The sequence below is a fragment of the Hemicordylus capensis genome, chromosome 10 (assembly GCF_027244095.1).
Source record: "Hemicordylus capensis ecotype Gifberg chromosome 10, rHemCap1.1.pri, whole genome shotgun sequence".
Classification (NCBI taxonomy): domain Eukaryota; kingdom Metazoa; phylum Chordata; class Lepidosauria; order Squamata; family Cordylidae; genus Hemicordylus; species Hemicordylus capensis.
The window spans coordinates 4583356-4606150 of NC_069666.1; the positions used below are offsets into that span (position 1 = coordinate 4583356).

At 46.2% G+C, this 22795-nt stretch overlaps 1 protein-coding gene across 8 annotated transcripts in view; it reads left to right on the plus strand.

The window, feature by feature from the left end:
- NR2F2 (nuclear receptor subfamily 2 group F member 2) overlaps positions 1 to 22795 on the plus strand; it is a 77935-nt gene that overhangs the window by 13341 nt on the left and 41799 nt on the right. For 4 of the 8 annotated variants that reach the window (XM_053272679.1, XM_053272685.1, XM_053272682.1 and 1 more), the window contains exon 3: positions 1070 to 1257. In XM_053272679.1, the coding sequence (XP_053128654.1) occupies positions 1070 to 1257 (188 nt within the window). Of the gene's footprint in view, positions 1 to 1069; positions 2825 to 11352; positions 12504 to 22795 lie in introns of those variants that run through there. The other 4 variants (XM_053272687.1, XM_053272680.1, XM_053272683.1 and 1 more) reach the window with 2 other exon arrangements.

Consider the following 22795-nt stretch of genomic DNA (forward strand, 5'->3'; position numbering starts at 1 on the left):
TGCGTTTGAATAGGCTAAACTGACAAGATCAGTTTTAAAGGACCACTTAAATCACTTTCAAAGACTGGGGGAAACTGCAGTGTCTCCTTTAGGGGCGAATCGCTTTTTGGGTGTGGGGCGCCATTATTCTGAGCTGGGCCAGTTTCTGAACGTGTGTGGGTCTGTCTTTCTTTCTTCCCAAACTTCTTTCTCTGGCCTTTATGATGAGGCTCTGCCCAATAATTTTCTGAATGTGTGTGTTGGGGGGAAGATGATGTCTTATCTTTCTTTTCTCCCCCTCGCACCCCCCCCCTCCAGCCCTTTGGCCCAAAGCAAAAAATAAAATAAAATCCATCTCAGGGCAGTGAGATCATTTAGAAAACACTGTTTTTAAAAAGTGAGGGGAAGCACACCCCTACCTCAGAAACTCTGGATAAAACACCAGCAGAGAGGGGAAAAATTGGCTTGCAGCACTTCTGCCCCTGAAAGCCAAGGGAGCAGGAGCACGATCCAACGCGCGTTTACTCAGAAGTAAGTGCGGCGGAGTGCCAGGAGATTCTGACCTCCTCGGCCAGGATCGCCCTGAACGCTCTCCCGGGTGTGCTTAGGACCTTAGCCTTAGAAGGGCTTAGCATGGGCCGGATCGTGTCCTTGGGGCGCACCTTTACTCGGAAGTCAGCAGCCTTGCACTCCGTGGGCCTGGATTTCTAAAGCAAATATATGCAGGGTGGGAGAGAGGGAAGAGATCGGCCGTCAAGCTGCCTGTTTACTCAAATGATGTTGACTCAGAAGTTCGGTGGGAGTTCGTTCCTCACGCTAGGAAGGGGTTCCCAGCCTCCCCAGCAGGCCAGATCCTGGCCACGAAGTCTAAAAGGGCAAACCTAACGCCCCGCGAAACCCAGCTGGTCTCAAGGAGGTTTCCCAATTGACGAGCAGGCTAGACCTTACAGCCTCTCGCCCTGCTTAGCCGCGCTCATACTTTCTGTACCACGTTTATGGGGAAACGATAACTCGTGTCAAGCTGATGATGTGTGTGTTTTTCCCCTCCTCCTCCCCCCTCCCTCTTTCTCTGAATCCCACTTTCTTCTAGATGCGTGTGGTCTCTCCGACGTAGCCCACGTTGAAAGTTTACAAGAGAAATCGCAGTGCGCGCTAGAAGAGTACGTTAGGAGTCAATACCCCAACCAGCCCACGCGATTTGGGAAACTGTTGTTACGACTGCCCTCGCTCCGCACCGTCTCTTCCTCAGTCATAGAGCAATTGTTTTTCGTCCGTTTGGTAGGTAAAACGCCCATAGAAACCCTTATCAGGGATATGTTACTGTCTGGAAGCAGTTTTAACTGGCCGTATATGGCCATCCAATAAGGGGGGGGAAAGTATATATATATATATTGTTACAAAGAGGGGGGAAAACCACAAATCAGAATTTGGAAAAAAGGAAACAAAAAATGAAACAGGATTTGCGAGTGACACTGGGGTCTAGCCGTTGTGTAAACGTCCTTCGACTAAGCAAGGATGTTGCCGGTTGGCTAAAAGAAGAGAGGAGGATAATTTGAATGGACTGTGAATTTTAAAAAAAGAAAGACTTGTTAAATGAACTTTTTACAGAATGCATTAAAAAAAAAACCTCCCTTGTTCAGAAGTTGCTACTTCTCTCCCTCTCTCTCTCTCTCCCCCTCTCTCTCTCTTTATCTCTCTCTGGTTGTTTAAAAAAAGGAAAAAAGAAAATAAGGGGGTTTTTTTTTTCGTTTTTTTCCTTTTTGTTGGGAGGGGGTGTTAAACTTGGAAACACAATCTCTCGTGAAAAGTGCATTTAAAGGCAATTTGGAGAAAATTAACAGAACGGAACCAAGTCTCTCTCTCTCTCTCTCTCTCTCTCTTTTTCCCCATCCAAATTATTAATTGTCCTATGCTGTCTATGTACCTATAGGGTGTTTTTTATTATTATTTTTTCTGGTTCCAAACCAGTTTATTCTGTGGTTCTATAATAATTTTGATATAATCTTGGCTTCAATTTTTTTTTTAAAAAAAAAGAAAAAAACCTGTGTATCCTTAAAAAAATGAAAAAAGAAAGGAATGTTCTGAAAGAATTAAAACGGACTCTTGGAAAGGTATATGGGAAGAAAGTAAAAGAAGACCTAATTCCCCCCACAACGCTAAAAAAAGATGGAAAAGCGCACTTAAACCCGGCCAGTCAAAGCTTAGCTCTAAGCTACAGCAACTATAATTAATTATAGAGACTGTAAAGAACCACATCTGCCCGCCCCCAGCCCACCCACCCATGACTAGGTTTTTTTTATATATATATTTTAAAGACAAAACGTGAATTTTGGAAGGGACTGGGGATTTCTTGGAGGGAGACGCAATTGTGTCTAAGACACAACACGGATCTGATGAGAACACACACGCACACAAACCGACACACCAGAATCATCACGAAGTGAACTTTTTTGTAATTTGAATGAAATTGGGTTCTGCATAGTTGTCCTGAATTGTTACCGAGTTCCTCTATGTTTGTATATTTGCAAACCCTTTGTATTATAATACTTGTTGATATTTTCCCTTTTTTTAAAGAAAAAGAAAAAAAACCATTGAATTCAGCATGACAAAAAAAAAGATAACACTGCTGTTGGCACTTATAGATAACGTGGTTGATTCAGTATCTTAGAGTTTACAGTTTTTGTGTTTTAAAGAAAAAAAGCTGAAGGTTTTTTTTTTAAGTGCAACATTTCTGTATACTGTAAAAGTTATAATAACTGAAAACTGTTTGGTCGAGTCTTTGTGTGTTATATTCCAAGGAAAAAATTGAAAGTATTCAGAAATTAAAATATTATTTGATATCTGACACCTTGTATGGCTTTCCTAAATGTCTTGTGGGGTGGGGGTGGGATGGGGTGGGGGTGGGGAAATCCAGGTTTGTTCTTCTCGGGAGAGTTTTGTGGCCCTTGGTCAGAGAGATTCCTTGTCAAAGGAATTGGTTAGAAACGTGCCTTTCCTGACCTGTAGAAGATGGTGGGAGGGGGAGGGAGGGGGTCTCTCCATTCCTTGGTGGATCTGAAGTTTTAGGAAAGTGCAAGCCAGATCATAAGCATTTTTTACTTGGGAGTAAATTCCTCTGAGCAGGCATGGTATACATAGGATTGCAACCTGAGATGCCAGCCTCCTGTTTCCCCTTACCTTCTTGTTAATTAGAAATAAATTGGCTGCTGTGGGGGCGGTGTGGGCAACAGAGCTGACTTGTTATTTCTGTCACACTTAAGTGGAGCTGTGATGCTGGGGGAGAAGGGGGAGAAATATATATATATATATATATATATATATATATATATATATATATATATATATATATATGAATGAGACATACAGTCTGGTTTCAAGTAAAGTAGCATTTTTGTGAATTTATGTCAGTTGTTTACTGGGAGTCTCCTCCCAATATGTGTGATATGATTAATAACTTTGAAATTGTTTAGTATTGATGGTCACTGAGAGATCTACTCAATATTGCTTAGGTTCTCTTATTTACTACTACCACTACTACTACTACTATTATTATTATTATTAATTACAATAGATATACTGGACAGTTTCTTGGATCACAGGAGGGAGAGATAGAGAGTCAGAGATCTATGTGTGTGTATATGTGGAAATATCCAGCGTTGTGACAGAGGGACCTTAAGGTCTTGTAGCCCGATCTTAAACCATAATTCCTCGGGAGTAAGGTCCTTTGTTTTTCAGCGGGTCTTCTTTCCGAGAAAATGCACTCTCAGGCCTGTAGGCGAGTGAACGTAAAAGACAGCGAATTCCGCTGAAATTTAAGACTCCAATCTCGCTAGCCCCCCAGATGACTCTAAAGCATGTTTTGTTTTGCAGATCAGAATTTCACACTCCCTCTCCAAACAAAAGTATTTTGGCTTTGAAAAGCTCTGGGTCTATGGATATGAGTGGACGGGAAGGGAGGGGGGAGGCGAAGGGAAGGTGAATCCAGCCTCTCCTCCTCCTAGGACCATATAGGAGAGATCTGGGATTCTCCTTTGTTTTATCCCTGGTGTAAGGTGCTAGCCCTCATGAACTACCCGTTCCGAACACCGTTCTGTGGTGGGTGTCCCCACCGCTCGCCAGTGAGAAGGCGTTGGTCATGTTTCCGAACACTCCAGCTGTGGCTTGTTTCCATGGAACGCATCTGGAGCAGACTTTTGTGGTTGATTTCTCTCATTTCATTGTGCTGGTTGATTTTTGAAAAAAAAAACACGGTGTCATTGTGAATGGTTTTCCTCGCAATCCAGGCTCTTTCGAGACACATATCAGCATATGCTTGCTATGCTGCGGGAAGTGGAGGGTCTGGGGGTTTGTCCTGACTATCATCACTGCGCGTGCTTGTATGAGTGGACATTACCAGGGTGTGAAGTTTCATATTCCAGCTTCAGATCGCAGGATCTGCGCCTCGTTTGTCTGATTTAGGGCGAGAGTGCTGATCGCCCACGCTGTGTGTTGCAAATACTGGCATTATCTGGCGGTGCTTGGTGTGCAAATCAATTTCTGGGTTTTGTCTTGGTGCTGACTTGTGGCTTGTTGATGTGATTTTGTTTGGGTCTTTTTTGTTCGGGGGGGGGGGTTCGTCCCTGTCTTTCTTGGCATCCCCCCCACCCATGTTTCCGAATGCAAGCTTGGAGGAGAGGAGAGGGAGGGGGAGGCAAGAAGGATCTGTACACATGAAAAGGTTCACCCCAATCGCCGCCTCCCCCCCGCGCCCAGTAGCCTTCCTTATATATTTAGACTCCGAGGTCGTGGAGTGGGTTTAGAGGCCTTGGATAGGTGTGAGTTTATGGCATTTAAGCAAAGTTTTTCTTTGCCTGCTGAGTTAGAACAAAGGAACTCCCACAGCCATCGCCCCGGACAAAGGAGGTGGGACGGACAGAGGGGGGACTCCGGTGTGAAATTGACTTGGCCTTTTTATTTCTTTCTCTTTCTTCCCTTTCTTGTTTCTAAGCTGCTAAATACGGGCAACTCTTTCCCTTGAAGTGCCTGGTTTTCTCTCCCCACCTCACCCCACCCTCGAGGGCTGTTTTTTATCCGACCTCCTTCTCCTTTCCCTGCCCCAACGCTTCAGGGGCAAGCAAAAGGGCCCAGGCCGTTCACTACTTAAAAAAAAAAAAAAAGCAAGCAGAAGAAAAACCTGCATTAAAAATAACAAAAGGCGTGATTTTTTTTAAAAAAAATGATTATTCTTAGTAGTAAATGAACAGCTCGGAGCAAGCTCGCTTTCTGCCCACCCACCCCCCAATTCTGCCTTTCCTTCATCCTACCCTTCAGCAATTAACTTCACTGCCCGGGACAAGGAGGAGGAAAGGGGGGGGGCGAGGGAAATCTTATCTCGAAAGTTAAAACCAAGGCGTTAGGAGGCCGACTGCTTGAAAGAGCCACGCTGCGAGAATCGTGCCAAGTAAAGTGGAAGCTTACACACACACACACACACACACACACACACACACACACACACACACACACACCCCAGTTTAAAAGGCTACTGCATGCCAGTAGCTTTTAGCCCGCTGGGGGGATGCTGGATCCCAGGTTCTCCCTCCTCCCCCCGCCTCCAAAAAATGCTAGAGAGGCAGTAGTCTGAAGGAGCAGATCCTTGCCTTAAGTGGTTTCTTTTGGTGCTGGGGGGGGGCAATGTTGGGGAGGGGAGGGGGCGAGAGCGTGTGAAAGTCCTGCCTTGAAGCCGACTTGTCCTGTGAACTGAGCCAATATGGCGTCTCCCAGAAGTGCATGGGGGGGGGGGGGGGAAGAGACAAAAAGGAAAAGCCTTGTGATGGGCAGGGGGTCCTTCCCTGCATCCCCTTAAGAAGAGACGAGGGAAAGAGTAAGGACGGTCCTTTGAACAGAAGGGACCAGGTCACTCTCTGTAGGAAGAGCTGCAGGTAACCGAGAGATTCCTCTCCAAAAACTCCAGTTGAGGATTTAAACATGCAAGGATTGGGGGGGGGGGGGTAATGCAACCCCCCTTCCTTATCCACCACACAACCATTGCCCCCCCCCCGCTCCCCGCCACAGGTATCTGAATGCAAGTGGAAATGACAGTCTCTCGAGGATAGAACAGCAGAACTAGAAACGAATCTGGGTGGATCCTTGGATAGAGAGAGGGGGGCTGCTTGACAGCTCTCTTACACTTAGGTCTGTCTCTCACACGTGTATTGAGGTCACCCTTCAGGTCACCCTTCCCTAGTCCTTCTCCTGGGTCAAGAAAGACAGAGGGGATAGAACCCACCCCCCACAGCCTGTGGAAATCCATGCACGGTCACACCGGTTCCGGCGATCGGAAATCTCTGCGTGGCTGCGGGTGGTGGCTAGTTCGTCCTCTGAGCTGGAGGGTGTGTGGGGTGTGTGTGTGTGTTGGGTAGGGTGGGGGAGAGATCATTTTGGCGAGATCAATTAAAGATCGAGGCTGCTCTCACCCAATCTAGCACCCCTGTCCGCTTAGGGCAGTTGTTAGGAAGATACTGCCCTTAGGTAGAGAGAGTGAGAGGTGTGTGTTTTTCTGCACAGTGAGGCTTCGTGTTTTTCTTCTTTCTCTCCCCCCCCCCCCATTTCGTTGGGCGAAAGGGCTTAAAAGAGATGTGGGATGAGAAGGCTTCGGCCTAATGTGTGGGGCGAGGACAGACGTGAGCAAAGCCATCCGTGTGGCTTAGTGTGGTGGTGGGGGGATCTCTTCTTCAGCAGAAGGGAAGACAGGCGAAGCGAAATTACCTGGGGACCCGGCCTGTTCCGACGTGTCCCTTTGCCGAGCGCGTTGGTGGCTGCCGCGAAAGGAACCATGCCTACTGAGTGTGCGAAACTTATTTCAGATCCACTGCAAAGAAAGAAAGAAAGAAAGAAAGAAAGAAAGAAAGAAAGAAAGAAAGAAAGAAAGAAAGAAAGAAAGAAAGAAAGAAAGAAAGAAAGAAGTTGTGGGGAGGGAGCTGTGTGTGTGCAGCCTTTCAGTCGAGGTGCTCAGAGAGTGAGGCCCCTCAGAGCTCCCCCCGCGTCGTATTTGAAACTGACAAATTCAGTGGATGGCTTTGCTTAAAATAAAGGCAATAATTCTAGGAGGTTGATCTTGTCTGTGCAGAAAGGGAGGCCGATTCTGGGCGAAGTTGGAGGCATCCTTAGGGTGCATAGATTCTCAAGAGGGGAGTTTGGACCCCCCCTCCCCAAAGTGGCTCTGATTCTTCCTCGCCCCACTCCCCAATTTTTCCCTCTATTAAGCTGCCTGCAGCGCGATTGTTTAATTATAATGACAAATTTTTAAACCGCGATGCGGTGATTTAAAAGCGTTTAGGTCCTACTTTTTTTAAAAAAAGGTCTGTTCCTTTCTAAAGGTCATAAGTGGAGCTTATTTCTGAATAAGCATGAGTAGGTTCGGGTTATTATTATGATTTCAAAATACTACTACTACTACTACTACTACTAATAATAATAATAATAATAATAATAATAATAAAACAACTAATTTTATTGTTATTATTCCCGTGCTGGTGGGATCGAGGCGTAAAAGGTGTGGGGATCCCTTCTGCACCCCAGATAAAAGAAGAGGGGGCTTTAACTCGAATAACTGGGGAGGGGGCGTCAAATATAATGTGCAAAGGAGGCGAAGGGAGGCCTCGTGAATCAACAGCCGGCCTCAGAGGGGTAAATAAGGCTCTGCTTGCGAAGGTGGCTGCCGGCTGTGGAGTTTGTGGTGGGAAAGTCGGTTTCTCTGCACTGAGCTCGTGCCGTCCATGAAAGGAGAAGGAGGCGCAGCCCCGTCGCATCTCTTTAGATCTTCCTCTCTTCTTTAATACGAACCAGATTTCCCGTATTGTTTGTCATGGAGGCTCGTGTGGCCGGCGAGTTATAAATCGTATTGCCCTTTTGATAACGCAGTTGTAATCAGTTAGCATCGCAGCCGGGCCCAATTGTAAAACTGCCTAATTTAATATGTCAGATGCGCCATTAAAACTACGTGTGTGTATATATATATACTTGTCATATATATGGAGACTTGGGGGATAGGGAAAGAAAAACCATTGTGTGTGTGTGTGTAGATGGGACTGATTGCGACCCTCCATAAAGCTTTAGATATATAGATATAGATATAAATATAGATATATTAGTTGTACACACACACACACATGCAAACATATATGGTTACATATATACATATACGTGTGTTGGTAGATAGGGAAAGAAAAACCATTGTGTGTGTGTGTGTGTGTGTGTGTGTGTGTGTGTGTGTGTGTGTGTGTGTTGGTAGATGGGACTGATTGCGTCCCTCCATAAAGCTTTAGATATATAGATATAAATATAGATATAGATATATTAGTTGTACACACACAGACATGCAAACATATATGGTTACATATATACATATACAGCTGTTTCTCTTGAGGGTGGGGAGCTTTGCTGAGATAGCTATCGCTGGATGATATCATTATATTATCAATGTTATTGTTGTTGTTGTTAAAATAATAACCCCTCAAGAAAACTGTGGGAGGGACTCAGCTTCCCCGCCCAGGCTGTCCTGCAGGCTTATCCACACTTACTCTGGACAACACAAACTCTTTAACCCAGCTCAGTGGGGGTTTACTTCAGAGTAAAGGTGCTTAGGATCGGGTACTAGAACGCAGTAATGGGGGCATGCAAAGGAACACATTCTGAGTCTGGGTTTCTTTGAGGTATGTGTATATATATATATATATATATATATATATATATATATATCTCCTGTGATTAACTGTGCAAACACATCTGTTTTTCTACTTGGGGCGCAGTTAATTATCCAAACAGTGCCGCTTAAGACCCACCCACCCCTTCCCTTTTTAAATTAAACACTTCAGGGGGGAAATATGTTATTTTTAAGACGTCATCCAACCGGGAAGTTCTCCTGCGAGAGCCTGGTAGGAAAGTGGGTGATGCTGCGCGTTTCTCTGTAGTATTTTGTGTCATTCATGTTTTTTAAAAACGAAACAAAACTCTCCCCCCGTAACTCTGTAAATAATATTCTGGAATTGGTGTGTGTGTGTGTGTGTGTGTGTGTGTGTGTGTGTGTGTCCCCGTGCCGGTGTGTGATGGAGGAGTAGTAAACCAGAAGGCAGTACCTTTTATAACTGTAAACATGCACACACAGAAAGAGAGAGAGAGAGATAAACCGCAGCCTTTCTTTTCCCTTCGCAAGCGTGGTAGGTTTCTCTAGTCGAGAAGCCTGGAGACGGGACAATAATCTCAGTCCAAGTTAGCACCAATTTGGATCAAGCTTGCTGTGGGTTGATTTTGCTTGACAGACCATGTGTGGTGGCTGAACTCCCATAATATGCACTCCGGTCCCTTTATTAGGCTTGGACAACGAACTAATGAGCTTTCCCCTAGAAGATTGTCATTCGGTCTTACTATATTTTTGTTCCCTTCCTAAGGAAACCTGGGTGACAAGGAAAGAAAAACCCGTGTGTGTGTGTGTGTGTGTGTGTGTGTGTGTGTGTGTGTGTGTGTGTGTTGGTAGGTGGGACTGATTGCGTCCCTCCAGAATGTCATACTTTGAAGTAATGTTTTAGTAGTAGTAGTAGTAGTAGTAGTAGTAATTGGAAATGGCAGTGGGCATGATCCAGCGGAGGTTCAGCACTAGGAAGTACTATTGATTTGAATGGGAGAGATGTATATGGATTCCAGGCCGCTTGACCTAGGAATACATAGGAGTCAATAGGACCCTGTAGGTGAATGAGGCATATAAACCTGTGCTCACGTTTGGGGTAGCAGATTTTGTGCCTGCTTCCTGAGAACTGACTTCTCAGTAAACAGGCTTCTGGTGGCTTGCCTCATGATTCTCTCCCTCCCATTGTTCGTGTTTGCATTGGGCTGGATCGTGTCCATTCGTCCCAAATATCTAACCCATAAGACTGGGCGCGGGCCATGGTGTTATTCCGCGGCAAAAAAAAAAAAAAGGGAGAGGTGAGAATCCGATGCGAGTGACGCAGAGATCGGATCTCTCCGGGAGATTGCTAGCTTTGTAAGCCTCCAGACTCTGTCTCCAGGTACCTTCAAGGCTATCAAAAGATATTATCTTTCCTAAAGGGGAAAAGAATTGAAATAAAACAAACATCATCTCAAGCGCGGTAACTCAAATGTTTGCATCAGAGACAGGGGGATATCTGTGTCTCCCCCGCCCGCTCTGAATTTTCTGGGGAACTTGGGTGTGGGATTGGGACACCTAGCCCCCTCCTTCCTTTTATAGATCCCTGAATGTTGCCTTTCAGCGGAGCCCTTCGCTTTATTCAGGGGAGGGGGGTGCAACAGAGATACAGGAGGTCGAGCGCTGCTATCCTCTTTGAAACACGCTTGGTTTAACTATTTTACACAAGTTTGCTTAGATCCCTGGGGGATTCTTCACTTGGAGAAGGCTGAAATTAGAGTTAAAAGCTGGCAAAGCCGGGGCGGGAGATGGCGAAGGGTGCGACCAATCGAATCTAGAGTGGGCAATATAACATAACATACCTTGCGAAAGGATATTGCTGATTATTGCTATTATTTATTTATCTATCTATCTATCTATCTATTTATTTTGTATCGGTATGGTTTACTAAAATAGGAATCGATTTGTGCGAATTGGGCTCATGGGCAACTGTCTTATAAGAAACAGGACACTCCCTGGAAAACTAGTTTGCGCAAAACAGCACGGAATACGGTCGTTTGAGGTTGCTCCTGTGTATGTCTCTATGTCTGTCTTGTCTTTCTCCCAACCCAAGCTTGTATCTCTTCCCCTTCTGCAGAGTGATGCCAATGTGTGCCTTCGGCTCTGCCTGTAATCAGATGCCCCACCTCGTTCTCTCTCTCTCTCTCTCTTTTTTAAGCATTTAATAAATGTCCATAAAGCGCTCCAAATGGAAGGTGAATTTACTGTCTCCCAGTTTCTAAATGGTACTAATGATAGATTTATCAACAGGGACTCTCGCCTTCGAGCGCTGTAAGGGAGAATTATTCAGCAAACACGTCTTGACAAAACGCACCTAACGATCACGCCATTATTTGTATGGTTAATAATAATAATAATAATAATAATAATAATAATAATAATAATAATAATAATAATAAATCGACAGCCATGATAGAATTCGAATTAAAAGCCAGGAAACCCGTTCCCACCACCCCTCCGGGTCTTTTGCCCGCAAGAGGACTTGGACAAGATCCTTGTTCTTTTGGTGATGTTGATTCTGAGGTGGAATTCAGATCTGTGCCTGGGTTCTTCTCCCGACCCCCGACCCCCCGCCCCTTGTTCGTCTTTGTTCCTTTCTCTCTCTCTTCTTGTGATTGTTTTGCTTCGCTTCCCAGGTTGCGGATTAAGTAACATCCCTCTTCACGTTTCAGGGCTGCAGAGAACTCAATCTTAAATTTCCATGTTGCATCTAAGGAGTATTTCTGCCCTCCCCAAAGTCAGTGCGAATCCGGAATGGATACGGGGGTGATCCTGAGTCCTGCTTTGACGGTCTTCAGTTCCCAACTTCTTCCATTCCTGGAAACATTAAGAAAAACGAGGTCCGTGAGATGGAAAGAAAGTGGGAAATGGGGAAGGCATCGCTTGCGAAAGTTAATCCGGCGCTAAATTCCATTGCAATCGAATGAACTAAGATCCTATGCACATTTACTTGCGAGTAAGTCCCAGTGAAATAACTGGAAACTTTACCACCAAGTAAACATGCCTAGGATCTGACCGCACAGTACAACTATTTACTTGGAAGTAAGCCCTGCTGAACTCAGTGGAACTTGTCTGTGATGATCCGGATCTAAGCATGTATACTGCGCACACAGCCTAACACCAGGTGCTTACAGGTGCTTACTCAGAAGTAAGACTCACTAAGCTCGGTGGGCCTTACTCCAAGGCGTGTAGGACTGCACTCTGAAATGGAGTCTAGCTTTCGCTGGATTGTGCCCAATAAGGGATTCATGTATATATGTGTGTATTTTGGGAAGGAGGCATATCTATGCTATCGTTTAAAAACATAATATTTAGAAAGCTGTAAGAACTGGTTGAATAATGGTACTTAAAAATCAACCTCCTCAACACACGCTCTCCCCGGATCTACATTATCTGTGACTTCCTTTCTCCTAAACTGGAGCTTGATGGATTTCCTAAGCGACAGGTATTTGTGGGTTTCCTTCGCTTCTGGGGAAAAAAAATCACCCTATCCCCCTCCCGCCCCCGAATTCTCTCCTTCCCCAAGGGGGTTAAATATAATTCCTCTACCTCTTTTTCTGTACACGCTTCTCCTTTTGCGAACAATCCTTGGTTTTTGTTTGTTTGTTTTTCTGGGGTTTTTTTTTTTTTTTTTTTTTTGAGCGGTAGGTCTAAACTTTATCTATGACTTTGTATCCATACCCACAGTCCTTTGCTGTTTGGTTCTCTTCCCCCCCCCCCTTCCCTTTTCAAAAATTCTCCTCTAGAAATTTCATTGAGATGTCTCCTGTACTGTGCTTGTCAGTGATCTTTGTTCCTTGAAAATAAAAGGCTTTTAAATGGACTTCTGGCTCCCCCGTTTGGTCTGCTCTTTCGAAACGTTAGAAAATTGTGCCATCTACCAGCTATTCTAAGTACTGTCGCTCTCCTGGACCTCCAAGGACCTCCCAGTCCCCAGCCTCAATACAGACATGTCAAGGGGTGGACCGCGAGGGGTGAGGAGAGAGGAGAGAAAGACTGCTGTGGATTTTTTTTTTTTTTTTAAATTTAACCCTGGGATTTCTTTTCGTTTTATCTTTAAAGAGAAGGGAAGGCAGCCTTTGAGTTGCTTTCTGAGGAGCGTCAAGGTCGCTTCTGGGGGCCGCTTCGGTTCATGTTCCTCTGGAACCTTCCACGCCAAGCCCCAAGCCAACCTTTACGCCAATTCACCCAGGTGTTAGGGTGCGACTGATGTGAAGGCCATAGAGGAAGGGGTTGTGCAAGTTCCCCGTCCCGGCTAACCTCCCTTTGATCTGATGTGGATGGAGTCGCCTTGCCCCCAGGCACAGAGAGATCCTTGGGATGGTCTTGTTGTTATTTCCCCTCCACAGAGAGAAAAGATAACTCTGTTGTTCATACCCAGTTTTCTAGTACTACTAACCCTTCAGTGAATTCTTCACTGATATAAGACCACATTTGGGGGGGGGGGCTTGGGGGACAGGTGGCCAACCATCTTATTTGTCCTGCGGTTCTAAGGAAGCGATGTCCCAAACTCTGGGGCCTTTTAAGCACACAAACGAAACAAACATGGCGTCCATGATATTATTGACTGGGTTTGTATTTTGGTTGGTTGGTGGGTTTGCTGTTGGGATTTCCCAGGGACCACTAGAGAAGCAAATACCTTTCTCTCTGAGCGGGGATAAATCCACCCCACCCCCACTTTCATAATAAAGCTGGAAATTGGTTAATCATTGCTGCCACTGTGGGCCTTGTCCAGAGTAAAACAGGGCACACTTGCAACTCTCCAATAAATACATAAATAATAATAGTGATGATGGTGATGAAGAAGAAGTGGCATCCCAGGGCTATCAAATCTTTATGGTTACGGCCATTCGACCAGCAAACATCCCAATGCTTACACACGTGCAGCTAGGAACTAATTCAGCGGAACCTACTCGAAGGAAGTCTGAAGACAGCAGCCTCAGAGCCGAAACCGAGAGAATAAATAGCATTGTTGAGTGTAATTGTTTTGCCCGGCCATTTCGATGGCTCAGGGAGGGCATCGGTAATCTTGAATACGCAACTACAGGTAATGGGCTCATAATATCTCCACGCCTGATTAGATATAGGCTGCTATAATTTCTGGAACGATGAAGGACACGATGCAGGCAAAGTGATCTGAATGGGAGAATTAAGGATAGGCTCACATTTCTTCCATTGACACCCGTGAGATCTCCCTTGCCCGACACGGCTCCATCCTCGGGGGCAAAGCCTCATCCAGCTTCCCAGTAAAGAGCCCTTGGATCGGGGCAATCTCTGTAGAGCAATCTCCTTCAGACAACTGGATTAATATCTCCCTGTTTATACGCAAGTCTCCTTTGCTGGGCAATATTTTTTTTAACACATTTTGCAAACTCCTCCAATACATCTGGACCCAAGGTGGCCTTTGAATGTGGAGGGTGGGGGAGTGGGGGGGGGGGGTCGGGGCGGGTGCACACCAGGTCTTTAAACAAGACAGGATAAAAAGGATTTTGCTCTGTGAAGAACTCTCGAGAAGCTACGAAATCAATCGGTCTGGAAGGCGTTGGGATACTTGTTGCTAATCATACATTCCCGCCTGGAAGCCGGAAAAGAGAAAAACGCCCAGCTTCTATATCTCACCCGTGCTCTCCAGAAGGTTAGGGTCTTGCGCAGGAGCTGTGCTGGGCCCACCGCTGCTGTCACTATCACCCGTAAACGTGTTGCTGTGCTTCTGCAAGTTGCTCTGGCGCAGAAACACTCTGTAGAATTTATCTGATTGTTACAAGGTCCCACACACACACACACACACACACACACACACACACGCACGCACACACTTCATTTCTTTCTTCATCACATTCCCCGCCACCACAAATGCGTCGGATGCCTTTTTTGTGTGTGTGTTTTTAAAATGAACCTCCCCAACAAGGCAATAGGCTGAAAGGGAGAAAAATAAAGTTTCCTTCACTGCGGAAAGCGGATTTTAACTTCGGCGCACCCGGACTGGCTTTAGATGACCACAACATCTCCCCCTTTCTCTGTGACATTCAGGATATTTTAACGGAGCGTTTTTGGTATGTAGCTATACTGAATTATAATATCCTGCTCTAGTCTCTTTTTTAGGACGGAAGGCGTTCTTTGCAGGCGTTGCGCTTCAAGAGTTGTTTGTATTCGTATTTAAATATTTATAGTCAGAAGAGGGGAGAGAAAAGGAGAATTTCTGCAGACTTTCTCTCCCACCCTGTCAACAGTTCCAAATAATTGGTCTTTAAGCAACATATCATGAACACCATATTTGACTTTGGAGAGAAACTCCCTATACATTCTAGAGTTTTTATGGACTCCCTGGAAATCCCAGAATCTACCTGGGAAGATTTATCCCGCTAAACTAGAATCCAGCTGATACGAATTCATTTTTTTCCCCAAAAAAAGGAGAAGAAGAGAGAGGTGTCTTTGGCTTTCTTTCTTCCCCCCCCCCCTCTTCTTCTCTAGTCAAGAGGTAATGGATCCTAAAAGTTGTATTCTTTCTTTCAGAAGAATGGCACGGTTGTCCTTTATTGACTTAAGTCCACTTAGCGGCAGAGAGCCAACCAGTTCTTTGAGAATTGACTGCCGCAATCAGAACCTACACATTTCATTTCATTTTGATCGCTTAGCAGGAAATGCTTCTTTCCCCCTTCCTTGCTCCTTGCAAGGATGTGCACATAAACTTTCGAGGAAAGACGCCCCCCCCCACAAACACCATCTTCAAGGAGAGAGGAGTGGGGGAGAGAGAGGGAGAAATTGTTTAGTACCACCTTGTGGGTTCAGTGTTGTACTGGGAGCGGGGCGACGTTCAGAAATTGCCTGGACCTGAAGACTGACTGAGCTCTTCAGCACCGTCCCTGCGGCGCCCTGGCCATCGCTACAATCAGAGGCGGGACTTCACAGCAAACGACCCACGGGGAATCGCCCTTATATTGTTATTGATTCTTGAAATTACCCATTTTTGCTAGTTGGCTCTTCTCCTCATTACGATCGGCGGCTGGTAAACAGTACAATAATACTGTCTGTCCCAACCATCACCGCCACTACCCATATAAAGGCACGCACATAAACACACTTGCCCACCTCCATCATCACCAACCTTTGCTAACCCCTCAGTTGTTGTTTTTTTAAAATCTGTTTTATTGTCCTAGTTCCCCGACATCCTCCTTAATACAAGGACAGTCCCGCAATTAATTCCACAATTCCTACCACCCTCACAGCCGCTTCCACCTGTAGCAATGCAGCCCGTATCCTAAGGAACTAGGTAGTAAAGACACAATGCCTTGAACTTGCCCAACCTATCTGCTGTCAACTGAGGCTTCTGAAGAGATGCAGAAGTCCACTGAGGGTCCTTTCTGTGTACTTGAGCGGTCCTTTTCTAAACCCGATCTGGGTTGGGCCAGTATAATGGGCCAGTATAATAATAATAATAATAATAATAATAATAATAATAATAATAATAATAATATAATGGGCCAGTATAATTGGGCCAGTATAATGGGCCAGTATAATAATAATAATAATAATAATTATTATTATTATTATTATTATTTATTAGACTGTGTAAACAATTAATAATAATAATAATAATAATAATAATAATAATAATAATGCAAAAGCTTTATTGGGAACAGCCTATATTTTGCGACGATATCTATAATAACCAACAGCACTGATGATAAAATTCAGCCATCCCAGGTCCTTGGGAAGGACTCGATGTCTGGGTGCAACAAACCAGTCAATAACACCTGTCTGACTGTGTAAACAAGAAATAATACAGAAATCACCACCAGCCAGTTACAAAAAGCCACTTTACTGGGAACAGCCTATATTCTGTGATGATATCTATAATAATAACAGCAACAACATTGATAATAAAATTCAGCCATCCCAGGTCGTTGGGAAGGACTCGATGTCTGGATGAAACAAAGCAGCTAATAGCACCTGTCTGACTGTGTAAACAAGAAATGATGATGATGATGATGATGATGATGATGATAATAATAATATCTCAAGCACAACTACAGTAACCCTGAAAGTTCTCCACACCCGTTTTGCCATTAAAATTGAGATTTACGGCTGTGTAATTTCTCCCAACTTGTGGTGCTCTTGGAGAGGCCGAATGGTATCCAACACCGTGCGTGCCCGACTGAGAAAGAAGAAGACAAGGAAGAGACCTATAGTGTCGAGATGGGGGAATTCTAGTCTCCACTCGGGACGCAGAGAGAAGAAAGTGGACTTTGTTGATTTCAAAGGGCATGCTGGCTTCCCCACCCCATCCCCTCTACCCGGCGGGAGGGGGAGGGGGAGTGGGTGGGATTGAGGAGTGGGTGGCGTGGGGGAGCCAGCCCGGGACTCTTTAATCCACAGGCCTTCTCTGGAAAACAGAGCAGTCAACCCAGCCTCCTGTTTTCATATCTGGCCTCCCGTGCAAGCACTTGGTCTGGCATCTCTCTCTCCCTCCTTAGCAGGAAGCTATCCTCGCCGCCTCTGGGTCAGGCAGTGATCTCTCTCTCTCTCTCTCTGTGCGATGTAACAAACAGCCGGGTTAATTTTCTCTCATTAGCATTTCCATAGCAGACTCCACACACAGGGTTCTCTCCCCCTCCCCCCTTCCCTCCCCCCTCCCCACTTCACCCATCACATGATGCTCTAGGCCCAAATCCTCCTCTCTCGCAAAACCAAGTGTGCGGAATCCTGTGTCTCTCACCCCCCCACACACACCTCCCCCATCTCTTTCTCTCCCTTCCTTTCACCTTATTGCACCTTTGCAACTTTCTTATCCTGACCCTCCCCCTCTTTCTTTCCTCTCTTTCACAGTCGGTTCTCCCTCTTTCTGTTTATTTCTTCTTCTTTGCGAAGATTCACTGATTCATCTTTTCAGGCTTTTCATTCACTGGTTTTTGGGTTTTGGGTGTGTGTTTTTTTAAAGAAGGGGGTGGGCGGGGGGAGGGAAATCAACCCACAACCAGAGGGAGAAGCAGAAGGGGGTGGGTGGGAGGAGGTTTGGTCAACACCGAAATGGCAAAGTTCAGCTTGGGGAGGGGGACCCTCCAGCTACCTACAAAGAGGCTGGGGTCTTTGTAATCGCAGAAAGAAACAACAGTGAAAAGAAAATTGCAGTTGAGACTCAAGTGTGAGATCGTGTTTGTGTGCAAGTATATCTCTGTGTGTGCGGGGGGGGGAGTGTGTGTGAGTGCGTGCGTGAGGCTCCTTTGAACTTCCTTTGTGCTGACTAGGCAAGCTCTTTGCCAATGCCAGTCACGGTTTAAGGAACTTTGAGTTAACCTCTTATATCAAATGAATCTTTTCATTTGGAAACCAATAAATCTCAATCTAAAGGGCTAGCTTTTGTAGAGCCAAGCTCAGGCTTTCTCCAAGCGAAGGCTGCAGCTTATAAGAAAGGGGCGAGACGGTTTGCCTCTGTCCCCCACCCCCTCTCTACCCGACCACCACCAAGATTTCGCTACCCCTCCCCACTTGTAAAGAGGGGGGGGGGGAAAGAGAGTTTTGAAAAAGTGGAAGTTGTTTTAGAAGTTGGCAGCACTTAGCAAAGAATCCGGAGAAGCTGGAGCCTTCCTCACAGTAAGCCGATTTACTTCACTCCAGTCTTCAAGGGGGTCTCTGGGACATGGGGGGTGATTTATGGGCCCTCAACGAGACGCGATTCGGTGTCGTGGTAGAGGGTGGAGTTTGAAGGCGTTGGGGTGTGTGTGCCTGCGTGTGTGCGTGTGTGAAGGAAGGAAGGAAGGAAGAAGGAAGGAAGGAAGGAAAAGGAGAAGTTCATGGAAGGAAGAGTGGAGTTCATTCTATCAAGTTTAAAGACAGGGCGGATGGTTTTCTCCTCAGAGTGGAAGGCCCGAAGGCGTGGGATGTTTGAAATGTGTAAGAGGGCAAGAAGAAAGAGGGCGACCAGGAATGGTATTTGGGCAACTGATTTCGAAATCGATGCCCACTTTCGACAATCCATTTGCCCGGTTTTCTGAAATGGGAGAGTCTCCCTGTGATTTGCAAGATGAGCTGAGAAATATAATATCGGTGATATATTATTGATTTTATTGAGTATGCCCACACGTGGGGCTGCGGGGCGTGTTTCTGTGTCTGCATCCTTACAGGCACAGAGAAATCTATAATGCAGACGCACTGGTGACAATTCACAGGCACACATTAATTTTCTTTTTAAAAACAAAACACTTTCACGGAGACGTAACCCGCCTCTCTTTGCTTGTCTTTCTTTTTCTTTAAAGAACCTGTCTTCCTCTCTCTCTCTCTCTCTCTCTCTCTCTCTCTCTCTCTCTTTCTGCCTTCAGCTTGTCCCTCTCCGAGAGAGTTATTAATTACTCTTACAAGGCAGGCGATTCTTAACTAATAACAAAGTTGTAAATTGCCACCTTCTTGCCAATATTTCTCATCTGTCAACCTTGATTGATTTGATTAATATTCCACGGGTGGAGATCATTTTGAAGCCACGCTGTGTAATCTACAGCCTCAGAACTGCGAAAAGGACATTTTCCTTCGTGGGGCAGAAGGGTGTGTGTGTGTGTGTGTGTGTGTGTGTCCGGGGGTGGGGGGAGGTCTCTTGCCATCGGTTTCAAGGCTGAAGTGTGGGTTACCTTCGCAAGAAGAGGGAAGGTGCTGAGATGCGGGGGTGGTGGTAGAGGTGGAACCAGATGGACGTGGTCGTTTTGTTGAGGTGAGATGGGTGGAAATGAACATTTCTCACATGCATTCTTTGATCTGAAGCCCTAAGAAAGAAACCACAATAATCCAACCAAGTCCATTTCTAAAAGAGAGGGGGAGAGGAAGCAAACAAGATAGATGGATAGATAGAGAGATAGGCAGATAGAGAGAGGAGGGAGGGGAGAGAGGGGGGAGGGAGGGAGAAGCAAGGAAGGCAGACAGGCAGACAGGCAGACTTCTGGGGGGGGGGGAGAAAAAAAGTCACCTAATCCATAACTTCACTCCCTTTTCTGTGTTAGCCGAATCCAGCCACAGAAATAAGTTACTTGCTTATAAATCGATTAAGAACCCTTGAACTTCGCATGGCATTAAGTTGGCTTATTATAACGCAGACGGATGGACTTGGTTGGGTTGAGGATCTGGCTGAGAAACTGTGGCTGGAAGAGATGGTGTCATTTGGGGTGGGTGTCTAATTAAAAGTGTGTGTGTGGGGGGGGATCACCCAGCCACCCACATAAACACCGTTTCCCTGCCTGGCCCTTAGAGCCGTGACCCCCCATGGCGCTCAGTCAAGCCCGGCTCGCATCTCTTGGCGCGGAACTGCCCGGGGATCCGCCTCTCTGGGTCATCCCGGCCAAGCCGGGCAGGCTAAGGCGCAGGGGAGCATCTGCAGGAGCCGAGATGCGGACTCACGATTGCCTTAGGTAGCGGCAACCCACCCCAAGGCCCGCCTGTGTGTTTGTTTATGTGCACGGATGTATTGGAATAATGCTCCACTGACGCTTCATCAGGATCTCGCTCTCCCCCCACCCGCACGCCCCCCGAATGTTCTCCCTTGCAGTCCATTAATATCTGTTTCCTTCCAACGCCACTTGAGTTTTTCCATCTTAATTATATTAAGTGGAGCAGCAGGAGCTGCTAGAACTGAACATGACGCATGGGGACGGCTGCCTCTTCAACCTTTGCTTGTTGAGATGGCTCCCACCGCCACTGTCAATATGCGCCATATCTGCCTTCGCTTATTGAGAAAGGGATGGAGATCTCCCTCCCTCCCTCTCCCTCCCTCCCTTGCAAATCCTAGTCGTGAGAATCTTCCTTCCTTCCTTCCTTCCTTCCTTCTTCTCCCCATTTCCCCCCAAATTCCACTCTTAAGAATTTCTTTCCTTTCAGACACCCTACTTCCATATCCTTCCTTCCTTCCTTCTTTCCTGTAATCTCCCTCCCTCCCTCCCTCCCTCCCTTCCTTCTTTTTTTTCTCTCCCCATTCTTTTCCAAAGTCCACTCTTAAGAATTTCTTTCCTTTCGAACACCCTAAATCCATATCTTTCCTTCCTTCCTTCCTTCCTTCCTTCCTTCCTTCCTTCCTTCCCAGAGATACACCAGAGAAGGACTTTGCCATCTTGTCAAATAGGGCATCTTTTGTACATCAGGCCCCGGTTAATTAGACGTCTTTGCCAGAGAAAGAATGGAGATATGGCCTTTAAATATTTTTCCAGCCAAAGTTAAATCCTTTCTGGGCCCATCAATTTCAATGGAAAAATTAAACAGATGTGTCAGTATTCTCCCCCAACTCGTCTGTGTCAGGATAGTAAGCACCTGTCCCGATACACAAGGGAGGTTATTGTAATACCGTCCATAAAGGCGTAGAAAAACAGCAACGGTACCCCCAACCACACACACCCAACCCCCAAGTCACTATCATCCTCCACCCCACAAAGCCTTTAGGCTTTCGGTCTCCGTTTAACAGGCAGAAGCTGCAAGGCAGAAAGTAAAGTTAGTTTCATCTGGAGCCAATTCTCAGTGACTTGTACCGAACCTGGGTGGCAGAAGCTCGGATTTATTTGTTTATTTTATTTTATTTTATTTAACTATTTTTATACCGGCCAAAACGTAAGTCTCTGGGAGGTTTACAAAAAACAAACAAAAAACTACCGCCCTTGGTTGGTGATAGAGCGGCTTTCATTTTATGTTTATGAGAGGGAGTGGGATGCTAGTCCACATGAGGGAGTGTCAGAATGGAACAAGGAACAGGAAGAGGAAGCTACTCCAGATTAGCTAACCTGGATTTTTTTTTTTTTTTAAAAAAGAAGAATTCAAGCTGGTGTCTCCTAGCAAACAGAGTTTGATTTCAGGCAAAGAAGAATAGGAGTTGTGTTTGATTCAGACGTTGGGGGAGGAGAGGTCACAGGGTTGAGAAAGAAAAGACAGACGGACCAGCCTGCTCCTCCCAAAGCTGCTCCTCTCATTACGTTTAAATTGAGAAAGGTTAAGGGTGGGTGGGATTCTCGGGCTCAGGAGTAGCACTGATGTCAACCGAGAAGGGAAGAACTCCGCCACGTGCCTCTAAAATATCACCCTGGAAGTATCATCACCACTGTGACCATAGATCACAAAACACCTGCACAAACGTAACCCACGGAAATTGCATGTATATATCCCACCCCACCCATTCATTCATTAATAACCCACAATTTTTAGGTTGTGAGCCTTTTGGGGACAGGGAGCCATCTTATTTAATTCTTATTCCTCTGTGTAAACCGCCCTGTGCCATATTTGGAAGGGCGGTATAGAAATCGAATAGATAGATAGATAGATAGATAGATAGATAGATAGATAAACAATGGTGCCTGCATGCACGCATGCCTTACACGTCTCTCCTGGTCTTCCCCCAAGGAGTCCAGAGCGGTGTGCGTGGTTATGTTTATCCTCACAACAACCCTGTGAGGTAGGCTAGGCTGAGAGAGAGAAGGGGCTGGCCCAGAGTCATTCAATGAGTTTCGTGGCTCAAGGGGGCTTTGAACTCAGGTCTTCCCAGTCCAGGTCCAACCCTCCAACCAGGGGCAGGGGGAATTCTGACGTGTGAACGGTGTCTGCCCTTCTACATAAGCCACCATTTCCACACTGCCCTCTCCCTTCGAGAGCCAGCAAATGCCACACTGGGCCTGCGTGTGGGTGCATGGCTCGACCCCGATGGCCCCATTTCCCTCTCCTCTCTCGCTGCAAGCGGGGGCTAGCGTCTAAATTAACCCGGATTAAGGCCACCAGACTGCCCACTCTTTATTCCTTAATCTTGATTCTCTTCTCCATGCCTCCCCCCCCCCGCCCCGCTTCCTTGCCCTACCCGGATGCATTCAGCTGTCAGCTCCGGACTCTTCTTCTTTTCCTAGAAACCCGGGGGGGGGGGAGAGAGAGAGAGAGGACCTCGTCAATTGCGCGTCTGAAACGGATGACGTCAACACGGAGCCGGCTGCGCCGGGCGGGGGTGTCGTGCGCGCGCCAGCTGGTTGCTGCGCGCCTGCAAGGCTCAGAGTCAGGCGCTGTCTAAGAAAGCATAGTGGGGGGGGGGGGGATCGGAACATTCAGATGGGCTGCATTTGGCAGCGCTCCCCCCTCCCTCCTCTCTTTCTCCCCTCCCCTCGCTCATCTTTT